At 40.5% G+C, this 12,598-nt stretch overlaps 1 protein-coding gene across 1 annotated transcript; it reads left to right on the top strand.

Annotated features, from left to right (window-relative positions):
* Nucleotides 1-588: 588 nt before the first annotated feature.
* Nucleotides 589-4,028, top strand: LOC311026261 (transmembrane protein 233). Its single transcript, XM_084029695.1, has 3 exons — nt 589-1,243; nt 2,687-2,821; nt 3,722-4,028. The coding sequence occupies exons 1-3, from the start codon at nt 1,058-1,060 to the stop codon at nt 3,731-3,733; spliced, it is 333 nt and encodes a 110-aa protein (XP_083885821.1). The 5' UTR covers nt 589-1,057; the 3' UTR covers nt 3,734-4,028.
* Nucleotides 4,029-12,598: the final 8,570 nt, after the last annotated feature.

The following is a 12,598-nucleotide window of genomic DNA, read 5'->3' as shown; positions in this document are numbered from 1 at the left end:
ATAATTTTGTTGTTGTTGCTGTCCATCCTTTCTAAAATCAACCTTGATAAGATCAGTAAAAAAATGGATTTGGATTATGAAACTTAATTTCCCCCACTGTAGGATTTTAACATTTCTGACTTTGGAGACACCATGTGGAAGTTCAGCTCTCACATCAGAAGTGGTTATGGGATTTTCTGCAAATTTGTGACTCGTGTGGTTCAACTAAATTAAACGTATACCTTATTTGTTCAGAAAAAAAAAAAAAAAAAAAAAAATGGAGAGCATTAGTAGCCGAATGCAGACCACACAATGCCATTCAACTGCAATGGTTTTAATTTAGACCTTAGACTTTTGTCTAAATAAACCGGTAACAAAATAGTACTAAATAGTAGAAATGATTCTGGACACCTTTGTATTGTTTGATCTCTCAAAACTTATATTTCAAGAGAGGAAAAATGTATAGGATCCCTTTCTTGGACTAATATTAGGCTAAGGAGATAAATGGCATGTTTAAAGAGTGAAAAGTTATAAATGTGTAAGGAGGACCTGTTTGCAGCCTTTCCACCCGTTTAAAGTGGATCATTGAGACAAACACAAAGAGAGAGGGGGACATAGTAGAGCAGAATGTCAGACCCGTGTATACTGTTATTGGTGATGTCAACACTACACATTCATAGTTGTTACACGGCCGTGAATCTCAGACGGGGATTATTTCCGTGTATCAGCATGTTGTGTGTTTGTGTGAGGCGATAGCAGCGGTAAATAAAGTCTGATCCCTCACACTTCATCTCAGGGCAGCATCCTGGATGGAGGCCAGCAGGGTTAGTGATCCTCTCACACCTCTCTCCCACTCCCTCTCTCTCCCCACAAACTTTGTTTTTTCCCAGCTTTGAAAGAAGTACCACCGCGAAACAGATTGGACTTATCAACCGGACTTTTGAACTTCTGGTTCCAAACATTTTCGTAAATAAGTTGGACTCCACTGTTCTTTCAGGTCCTTTTTTTATTCATAACCTTTTCTAATTTCTAATTTCCACCCCCTCCCTCTGACTGGACTTAATTTCTGTCGGCTACAATGGCTCTAGGGGTGATTCATTCGCAAGTTAAAAATTCCCTGTGTGGGAGCATATTTTTTGACCGCGGTTCTTTAGAGGAAAAGGAACCTCCACCCTCACTCCGCAGCTACCTGTGTTTGACTATTTTCACCTGCTTCTGTCCTGCATACCCCGTCAACATTGTGGCCTTGGTCTTCTCTATCATGGTAAGCATGGCGTTTCCTGAATGACTTACAGTAACACACATGAACCGCTTTGTACAATTAAAGGAAAACATGTGTCAGAGAGGATAGACACATGTTCTCCGGTTAGGATCTTTAATATTTTGGTTACAGTGTTGAGAATGAATGGTTTGGACACTAAGATGCAATGCTGTCTCTCTCTCTCTATCTCTCTCTCTGTCTGTCTCACAAACACACACACACACACACACACACACACACACACACACACACACACACACACCATCAAAAAAACTCTTGATCCTTCATGTTGCAAAATAATGCCCTAAAAATACTGATATAAATATTCACTTAGTTTGTTTTATGTAATCTGCCTGCAGGCCTGTTAAGTGTGGTTTTTACCAACAGTATACAATGTGACCAGGTCCCAATAGGCTTTTAAATGACACTTTTCCAAGTTTCCAAAATGTTTCAAGGAAAACTTCACCCATTTGCATTAAGCTTTGTATCGTTACACACTTGGTAGTATTTTTTGAATGTTTGTACATCATTTCTGGGAGATATCCGTATTTCTATTCTAAAAAAAAAGCCTCCGATGACGCAAATATCGTCATTTTGCGTCGTCGGAGGCTGTTTTGGTTAGAGGGGATAAGACTACAACACTAGTTCCTCATGTTTTCAACCACTGATGCTACAGACCTATTACAGACCAGTGGTGGGACCTCACTTCAGACTCCGCCGGCTCGTTCCGCTTGCTGCTGAGTCGGCGGTCCGGATCACTCACATGCGATGATCCAGAGGCCGAGTGTTTACTAGAAATATGTGCAGATGTGACTTTTCAGTCAAGTTTCAGTCATGTTCTCTGTGTTGTTCTCTCTTGTTGATGACTTTGAGACGGCGATGTGTGAGTGCAAACCGGAAAAGGGGACAGATCATTGGGTGTGGCCTGCAGAGCTGTGCATTGTGGGAGTTGTTGTCTTCCATCCACATGCGCCAAAAAGTCACTGTCTGACTTTTCTCGGTCAGGAAGGCACCAAATTCAAAATTCATTTTACATTTCAACTACATATATGACTCACTTTCTATATACATTCATGTTTCCGCTGCTGAAGTATTCGTTTAAACCAGGTGTGTCAAACTGATCCAGTAAAGGGCCGCTGTGGCTGCAGGTTTTCATTCCAACCAAGCAAGAACACACCTGACTCGACTTATTCACCTACCTGATTTGCCTTCACACCTTGATTGGTTGGATCAGGTGTGTTCTTGCTTGGTTGGAATGAAAACCTGCAGCCACAGCGGCCCTTTACTGGATCAGTTTGACACACCTGGTTTAAACTAGTTATCTGTAAATCCTGGAGTAAAGGCATTAATTGGATCAAATCCTCAGCGGGTTTGTTAAAGCAAAATCCTGAGATGCATTGACAGATATGTGTAATTTGATGTGTAACAGTGATTTGTTATCATCAGTCTAGGAACAGCTATTATCGTGGTGACTATGATGGGTCGAGGCGGCTGGGCAGGAACGCTCTCTATGTGGCTGTCGCCTCCATCATCATTGGCGTTCTCATCATCGCCATCTCCTGCATCGTTCATTTCACCACTGTAAGATTCTTCAGATATATTCTCTGACCATTATCATGTGACTATGGTATCCATACGTCAAATAGATGATTTCTGTCAATTCAAGGTGTTTTTATCGTTTTATTTATGTTTCAAATTGTGTCATTATCAAGTCAGTTTGATGTCTCTAGAATCCATCTTGGTTGTACGCTCAATTATTCAGAGAATAAAAGCATTTCAAATACTTCTTCCACAAACTCCCTTTGTGGTGCAAAGCTATGGAGACCCAAAGAGTTCAATATTAAAGAAAATAAATAAATAAATAAATAACCAGGAACACAGGGACTACACAAAAACAAAACTAATAGATGGAAAACAGGAAAGGAAGCTGGAAGAGATGAACGGAGAAAGCCAGTACGAACTGACAAGACAGAGAGGAAACACACAGACTAAATACACAAGGAACTAAACGAGACACGGCTGAACAGGCATGAGGGAACGCTGATGAGACTAATCACAGCAGGAGGTGGTGAGACAGCGAGGCACAGGTGAGACACATGAGGGCAGACAGGTAATCAACAGGAGGGAAAGAGGAGATAGTTGAGCTTAAACTGCAGAATTGTTTGTCCCTATTTTTAGAATCTGAATGAATCCCACCATCCTCGTAAATCAAATCTGAATGAAATCTGCTACATATTAATTTGACTATTTCATAATTATTAAAACAAATGTTTAATACTTTGGGGTTCCATACATTTCAAATGTGCCATTATGACACAAAGTGGAACAGGAAAGTCTATGTGAAATATTTATGATGTAGAAGATAATTATGTGAGACAAAATATAAAATCTGTTTAAATAAAAGTAAATTGTCCATTTCATGCTAAGACTCTAACCTAATTTAAAAGATGTTCTCTATTTTTACTTCTGTTTGTGTTCCAGGGGGATTTTTAGTGTTGTGGAAGCGGAGCGAGGGTGAAGAGAAGTGACTGGATGGGCTCAGGTGGTCGGTTCATGCTGTAACATCTGCCAATGAAAGGACTATGACTCCCCTTGTGTTTACTTCAATCATCACTTCCACCATGTTTACTGTTCTTTATGGACAACCACGGACTAGAAAACCCTATGAATGTGTACATTTCAATGATAAAACGCAATGATGCTTTATATTACGGCAAGTTTTGTTAGACTATGAATATGAGAAATGGATTTTCACTGTTGCATTTTAACGAGAATGATTACAATACACTGCCTAACTACACACCTATGTAATCCATAAAATAATATTTTCTGCTAATACGGATAATAGAAATACTTAGTATTTACATTGATATATTGTGGATTTACCCATTTTCTTTCATTTTGTCTGTTATTGGAAATATGGTTAAAATAACAACTCTCCTTATTAATTAGCTCTAAACATTTCTAGATTATTTCCAGCTGTCTAAGAATGACTGTAAAACGTCTTTGTTTTGTTTTATGATTCTTACTAAGACCATACTGTATTCTTCCTCTTAGAGAGAAAAAGGTACAGTCATCAGAAATAAAACACACTCTTTTTTCAATGTAATACAGTCATTGTTTTAATGCTACAGTCGTAGTGGTGTGGTATGACCAGTATCTTATTCTTTAGGGCTTCAGTTTTTTGGACAATTTTTCTAATAAGCCTCCTACTAAACTGCTGAAGTGCCCCTTTAATAAGATCCCGAAAAAAGATTAGATTAGATTAGATTTGAAATATTTCTTTATCACCCAAGTAAATGTATGAACCTCCTTTGAACTCTGAAGTACAACCTGCCTTGCTGGGAAATGTTTCTTGTAGTTTGATATGTCATCGTATATCTCCAACTAAATATAGACGATTGCCCCTCCATGTCGCAGGTTGCCCAGCGGGTCACATGGTCAAGCAGAACCGACCCTGTTGCGAGGTAACTGAAACGTATGAAAAGTGTCATAACAGGCAGGGAGGAAATAAAGTGATGATTCAGATGGATTCAAGCAGGAGGGTCCTGATCCTGTGTGTCTCATCTCAGACCTCATCATCAGTTTTTTGAACAACAACACTATCAGGCTTTTTAAAAATGTCCACAGCTCTCCATTGGGTGACCTTCATGGAGTCATTAACACCCACATACTATAAACAAAATGTACTATTATTTTTGGTTTATTTTGATATATGTAACTTTTCCATATGCAGGTGTAACTCAAAGCAGCAGCTCTGATGTAACAAGCCTGTTGCCAAGTTTGGGCAGTAATTCAAATGCACTTGGACAAATTAGCTTGGGCAGTAATCTCAGACTATTATCTCCCATTACTTGAAAGAGCAATGCAGCGTGTTTGTAGTGCCACCTCTTTGATGTCGCACCAAAGCAGAAACTCAAGAGAAGAAGATGAGAAATGTAATGAGTGCAGGGATTAGGCGACTTGAAAGCACTTAGTAAGATTATTTCGGGGATCAAGGTAGACTTTGTGAAAGGAAACTAATTACCTTACTTTCAAATGGAGCTCCTTTGTATTGAAAAGTTCACACACAAAAAATGAATAAACTTACTTTTCATTGAATTTATCACGCTACATTAAAGACAATCTGATTTCAAGCTTCGGGAGAGGGCTGTTTGTGTTGTTTTTTTTCCTTCTCCGAACCAAAATAATGAATTTGATTATTTTCCAGCTCACATTCACAGCATCGGCTCACCTGAAGCTGTTGTGTTGCTAGCTGGACCATAGCCAATACATTTGGAGAGCACTCCGTGACTCACATGAAGTGCTCATAAATAGGCCACTCGAAGCAGCTGCTTCCATTAGCACAAGATAGAGCCTTCGTGCGTACATATCCCATGACACATTCCTCCCAGGGAGCAGCAGTTTGATCCAGTTTGAATACGTGAAAGAGGATAACTATGGGAATGACGCAGAGCAGGGAACACACAAACATGCCTTCAGGTAGCTGATAGACACACAATCAAAATTGTATTCTAAATGCAGATTTTCTTTTTCAAATATCTGGCTCTTTAGCTGCTGAAATGCTCCACTACATTCACCAGCTAGCTGCTAACTTTGTCCGCTGTTTGGTAGAAGGCAGGTCAAATACGGTGTGTTTTTAGAGCTGGAGCTGGAAATGGTGCAGATGAGAGAGAGAGTAGATCAAAACTGAAAGTCAATACAACTAGAAAGGTGCAACTTGGAGAGTGCAGATCCCAGATCAGACCAGCTGTGTCTCCCCATCCCCTCCCATACAAATTACAGTTGAATCTGTGACGGCCCTGCTACCTGTGTGTGTCTCTCCTCTAACAGCTATTATTTTGCCTAAGGTTCAGCCTGATCTGGAGCACCTGGGTCTGGTGCTCCACAGGAAATAAAAGGCCCTGCTTCCTGGAGCTCTCTCTCTCTCTCTCTCTACCCTGCTGACACCAGAAGCCCTGTTGCTGCTTTGCTTGCTGCTTATGTTTGCACCACAACACCACATACACATTTTACATACACACCCACATGCACACTACTGATCTTACTGACTTCCACACCTCATATTTGTATTTTACTTTTACTAATTTTGTTAATAAATCACTTAAATGATTGGCATTTCGTGTCTCTTCCCGGTTTTTGTCGTGACCTAGAGCCAGGTTTATGACAAATCTCACTGGATTGTCCCGCCGCTGGGATGGAAACCAACAGAAATCTATCTCACTTAACTTTAGTAGGACATCAAATATCATGTATGGAATTAATGTGCAGATGTTCCAATTCAGCGGGCTGCACGGTGGTGTAGTGGGTAGCACTCTCGCCTCACAGCAAGAGGGTCCTGGGTTCGATTCCCGGGTCGGCCCGGGTTCCTTCTGTGTGGAGTTTGCATGTTCTCCCCGTGTAAGCGTGGGTTCTCTCCGGGTTCTCCGGCTTCCTCCCACAGTCCAAAGACATGCAGGATGGGGATAGGTTAATTGGTGACTCTAAATTGCCCGTAGGTGTGAATGTGAGTGTGAATGGTTGTTTGTCTCTACATGTTGGCCCTGTGATAGACTGGCGTCCTGTCCAGGGTGTACCCTGCCTTCGCCCAATGACAGCTGGGATCGGCTCCAGCCCCCCCGTGACCCTAAATACAGGATAAGCGGTAGAAAATGGATGGATGGATGGATGTTCCAATTCAAAATCGGACTAAACTATTCCATCAGTTTGTGAGCCACCACAAAGGGCAACATGTAGCCTGCAAGACTAGCCTAGGTAAGGGTTGTTTTTAGCCAAGCCTATTGCCAGAAATGTCTTCTGCCACTCAAGCACTTGAGTTGATCACTTGTGGCCCCAAACAACCAGTTAAGAGAGGCGAGGAGTCAGCAATCAATGACGGTATAAAACAGAGCAGTCAACAAAATAGGTGAGTCACTGCAACCATGTGAGTCAGTCAGTCATATATGGACAAAAACTGTTCAGTTGATGGGTCCAATGCAAGATCCCCCACAGGCTTACATCTGGCAGAGATCATCAGCTGATCGAGTCCAGTGAAAGTCACCTGTGTGGGTTCATCTTCGCAGGCGAGCCATTTATGGGAACCGACGGGAGAATTCAGTACCGACAGTGTTTGTTGTCGATGCAGACGGTCAGTGAATATCTTATTTGACACACCGTCAGCATATATTTGTAGCTGTTGAGACACTTTTGATCATGAATGACAGTATTTTGATACCCATGTCTACCCCGATGTTGCTCATGTGGACCCGTATCTTTGTCTACTTGAAGTGATGCTCGTCAAGACAGATTATCGTTACGCAATGTAAAAGACTGTCATTAGTGGTGGTTTGCTTCCACACCAACGGCCTGAGAACTGTCTTAAAATTATTTTTGCATTCTTGAAGTCAAAACCTTGATGTAAACGTATTTCTTTCACTGTTTCCAACATAGTGCAGAATAAAATGGGGGCAGTTTGTAATGCTTGTAATATTCAGTATATATACCGTATATTGCTTTAGCTATTTTACTTGAGTATAATCTAACTATTTGCCCTATTTTCAAGCATTGTCTATATTTAGAAATAACTGCATCACCGATAGAGTGACCTATAAGAAATATCCTTTTCCGATCTGTTGCCATTTTTCTTCCCTTTATGACAGAAATGACCTTTGAAAGAACAAATGAGGGAGAACAATCATTGCCAGAAACTGGGTCGTGACTGTGGCCCTAAAATGAAAAGAAGAGTACGGATGATGAATCTTGTGTATAGTGTCATAAAGCAAATAATGGCTGCTTACATAACCTATATCAGGATTTATACAGAGCAAACGGTATATTATTTTGTGAGCAAAGTTTGAGCTACTTGTTTGCTGCCGTGACTTCACTGACTGCAAAACTGAAAACAGATTTCTTGCTAAGTACATGTCCTACGGGTCTTTAGTTCCATTCTGAAACATATGCTTATTAATTTTACCTGTGTAGGTCTGTTTCAGCTGGAAGAGTTGTTTGTAGCAGCCACTGATATCAGTAGGACGGAGGTGTGTGGTGTGCTAGGGGAGATTAAAACAGTGTAAAGACATCTAGGAGCGTCTGTGGGAAGTAATACAGAAAGAGACATGAATATAAATTGTTCTTAGAAGACATGTGATGACATGTCTGTTGGTTCGTTTTAGTTTTTATATGATATGCAGAGTCCATAGCTCTCTAAGCAAAACGTATATCTTTCACTGAAAGTAAATAAATCACTAAATACGTTTTTTTTTAGTATTGGAACGTCAGAATATATTTAACAAATAATTCCATCCAGAAGTTAAACAACAATTTCATGAATGCAATGGTTTCAGGCAGTTTTTGTGGATTTGGAGCCACGGTTAAACGTGTGATAGTCATACTTGTTACATGGAGACAATTTGACGGAGTAGCAGCTTCTCAAAGGGGGAATTACTCAAATTGAAGTCATATTTTTACATTATAAAAAACTGAATGTATCATGTATTTGGTGACATCTCGCTACAACCTCTTAAATAATATTAAAATCATGGAGGGAGGTCACTGACAAGCAAAATGTGTTGCAGCCATTTCAGCAGTGACTTCTGTCATGTTGAGAAGTTAATATTTCTTCGTATGCAGGTCAACGCTGAGATTCTCATTCGATTTTTATTTGACGTTGCTGAACTATAAGTGACGCATCTCTCGACACAAATAAAGATTTAAGATGGTCAGTCACATTTGAATACTCTCTCTGGAAACGTACCTTCTATCTAAAAGCCAAATATGAAGGAACTGCAAGCAAATAAAGAGTTGATATTTCCAAACATAGCTCTGCCTATATTGCTTTCTGCATCTAAATCTGGCGGAAGAATGAGTGTAAAGAAAGGCTTCCCTCCCACAGACTCAGTTATATTTTCAGTGATTTTAATCATCATTCCACAGGTGCATGGAATTTAGATTTAGATTCACAGCGACCAGCTAATGTGGCAGGTGTGTACGTGTGTGTGTGTGTGTGTGTACGTATGTGTATGTGTGTGTGTGTGTGTGTGTGTGTGTGTGTGTGTGTGTGTGTGTGTGTGTGTGTTGCCACGGTTTGGGAGTCAACAGAGAGTTACAGTATGTCCTGCCTACGCACAGCCAAGGTGCCAGTCTGCCGCGCATTGGCTTCTCTCCCTCAAAGCGAAAACTGACTTTGATCCCAAATCTTGGATTCGAGTTTGTGTGTGTGTGTGTGTGTGTGTGTGTGTGTGTGTGTGTGTGAGAGACAGAGACAGTCAGGTTGACAGTTTCCCAGCCTTATCTGTCGCACTCAATCTCAAGTTTGTTTCTTAGTATAATGTTATGTTGTTTTTGTCATTAATCATAGTTTATATCAGTCTGAAATATGATGGATGACCTTGACATGGGTGTTGTTAACAGTACTTCTATCTTTGTGCAGTTGCAGAGGGAAGCTGGCGATTCTTGATTTATTTTCCTGTGAAAATAAATGTTGTCTACAAAGATGTTTTCCTAAGTCCATTCAAACCGTCCTGCACTTGCCAGTAATAATACGTTTGGCCTGCAGAGGGGCCTCAAGCAAAATGTTCCATGTTTTCCCAGTCCTGATCCTGCTCCCCACTAAGTTATGTACAGTAAACAGACATGGGCATAAATCAGAAGATATATTCATGATATTCAATGCTGTAGTTAGGCAAGCAAAAGAGAAATTAGAACAAAATAAAACCCACAAAATCTATAGACATTTTAGAGTTGTTGTTTTTTTTAGAGTCTAACATGGATGCTTGGACAAAAATCTTACACAGATTTTGCCAGTTTGTATTATTATCACATTTACATCACAACAATAATTACCTCCAACTGCACTACCAAATGCCAAAAAATTATCATAAAATGAACATGGTAATGCAGCACTTTTCAGCTCCCTCGCTTTGGCAAAATAATATTGAAAACATAACTACAAATGTTAATAGCCTAGCAGTTACATCTGCCCAGGAAACATCCCCAATCCATATTTTCTTAAAGATGACTGCACTTTAGGAAAAACACACACCTAAACAAATCTAAATAAATGCGTCTCCTGATGTGTCTCCAGATGTAGGATCATGGTCTCACACCAGGTCACTTGGAAGTCATAGAAACTTAAGCAAAATAAGATCCCATGATGAGAGAGATCATTGCGTCTGACAAAGAAGGTTAATAAACCTGAGAGTAAAAAAAAACATAAGCTAGAGTTTCCATTTGCAACAGAACATGATGTCCTGGTGGAATAATTCTATGTGTTTACTTTCCACAAATGCTGCAGCCCTAATTGTTTTTCTCTCTGCTTTGTCGGCTGCTTTTCAGCCTTGACGACACCACTGTGCTGAATCGTATTGTTCACATATTGCTTATGAGAAACTCTACCACAGTGATTGTTTTGAGGCTAAAAGCAGAGAATGGAAGAAAATCAACACAACCCACGAGACTTGAACAAACAAGGAAAAGTTCATATTTTGGAAACTTGTATAAACTTGTATAAACTTGTACCATTTGGAAGAAAAACAATGTCACTGATTGAGCCTTAATCTGGACTCCTCATAGCTGAGCGTGCCTCAGTCCCAGTCCTCTATTGAACAGCTGAAACTGTTTGTTTGGCCAATCTCTGCACTGCCATGCGAGGCGGGAGTCATTGTTTTGTCTGACAGGCAGCTTTGCTTGTTCTCTGTAGCAACCTCCACCCCCATCCCCCCCCGGTCTGCAGCAGGCTCCCTGTGTAATTACATCCAACCCGCTCCCCTCTCCCTTATGCTTGATATCACTGCTGACATCGACTAGCACGGCCCCTCCTCTATCCCTCTGCTATAGAAGAGCTCTCCCGCCAGCAAGTGTGCAGTGTGCTGCCTCATCTTCAGTTGTGCGAGTAGTGCAGCGGAGGGGAGAGGAAGAGGGAGAGGCAGAGATGCGAGGAGGAGATTGAGTGCGCTAGCCAGCCGAAGAGGTTACTGTAATCCACGTGAACAGAAACGGATGACGACTAAAGAACAGTGGGACGTTTAGAAGACAATCTGTTGGCTGAGGCTGGGAGGTAAGTGAGCAACTGTGAATGTAAGTCTTCCCTCCCCAACTTTTTGAATTTTGTGAGCTGTCACATGCCAGAGCAAACATTCAGACAGTATGAAAGATGTTTTGTGACACAATTTGAATGAAGCAACGATGCATAAAGGAGATGTCTAGTTGCGACTGCCGCATCAGAGTTTTGTTTTGTTTGCGATTCATCTAAATCCTCCTCAATCTCCTAAGAGTGAAAAGAGAGAGGCTCTGCTCGACCGGCGGGTTGAAGGCTGCACCAAAGCCAGATCAAACGCTTCCTTGACTTCATCACATCCACCTGTCACACTGCAAGGGTTTCACATTACAGCTGTGGGGGTTTAGACTTCACCGACAGAAGAATCTGATTAACGGATCGGACTGATTGATAAGAAGTGATTAGGGATCTGGGTGTGTTTGTGCTCGTAGACCTTTTTGTGTGTGTTGTTTTGTGCGTAACACACAGAGAGAGAGAGAGAGAGAGAAAGTGAAAAGATTGACTGACGGGTGAAAGAGTGAGTAAGTGAATAATTCATTTGGCATACATCATTGTGATTCACACAGGAAGTCATGCTATTTACCACACAACTTTTTCTCTCATTCACATTCACATTCAGGCCAGTTGAAGCTCAAGATACGATACATTTGTCCAAATAAAAAGCTATAAATATCTGCCCTTGTCATAACATAAACCTGGACTAAAATGATCAATAATTACAAATAACATTGTTAATTGTGCTAAATTTAATCCAACATTAATGGTGAAAACCAAATGTGTTTAAATGTGTTAATAATTTCAAATGAATGAGCAAAGTTTTGATCAGTTGTGACATAGTTTTCTATTTTGTCATTCATATCATTTTAATAAAAATAGTCACAAATACATGAACTGGGCAAGTATTTTTCCGATTATTCAATATGATGAGACTCAATAAGCCGTCTCCAGGTAAACACTAGTCGCTGCCTGAAGCATAAGTTCATTGTCAACTATTCTCACTACAAGTGCTATTCCAATGCAAATTTATGGATATGCAAATGTCACTAATGGAAAAATAATGGGAGTTCATTTTCAATCTAGTTCCTGATATCGTGCATCCACATTAGCATGTGTGCCGTCTGTACTGCAGACGTTCATTTGAAAGAGAAGACGGATGAACACATCAAGTATCTAGAGCGGGACAGCGAATGTAAACCGAGAATTATTTGGCATTTGATATGATTTTGGTAAATAAAGTGCACACACTATTCAGGTGTCGTTGTGCTCGTGGAAACAGCAGTGGATTGGGAGGAATCCATTATAATACATTATCAGTCTCATGAAAT

This window comes from Eutrigla gurnardus (genome assembly GCF_963514095.1).
Source record: "Eutrigla gurnardus genome assembly, chromosome: 2".
NCBI classification, from domain to species: domain Eukaryota; kingdom Metazoa; phylum Chordata; class Actinopteri; order Perciformes; family Triglidae; genus Eutrigla; species Eutrigla gurnardus.
Note: the sequence above shows the minus strand (reverse complement) of the source record. Positions and strands in the feature narration are given on the sequence as shown.

What these genes read in the sequence shown, in the direction of transcription:
- LOC311026261 (XM_084029695.1), top strand. Translation starts at nt 1,058, where the DNA reads ATGGCTCTAGGGGTGATTCATTCGCAAGTTAAAAATTCCCTGTGTGGG. An exon ending in CCTTGGTCTTCTCTATCATG is followed by an intron (nt 1,244 to 2,686) that starts GTAAGCATGGCG and finishes TGTTATCATCAG; the next exon opens with TCTAGGAACAGCTATTATCG.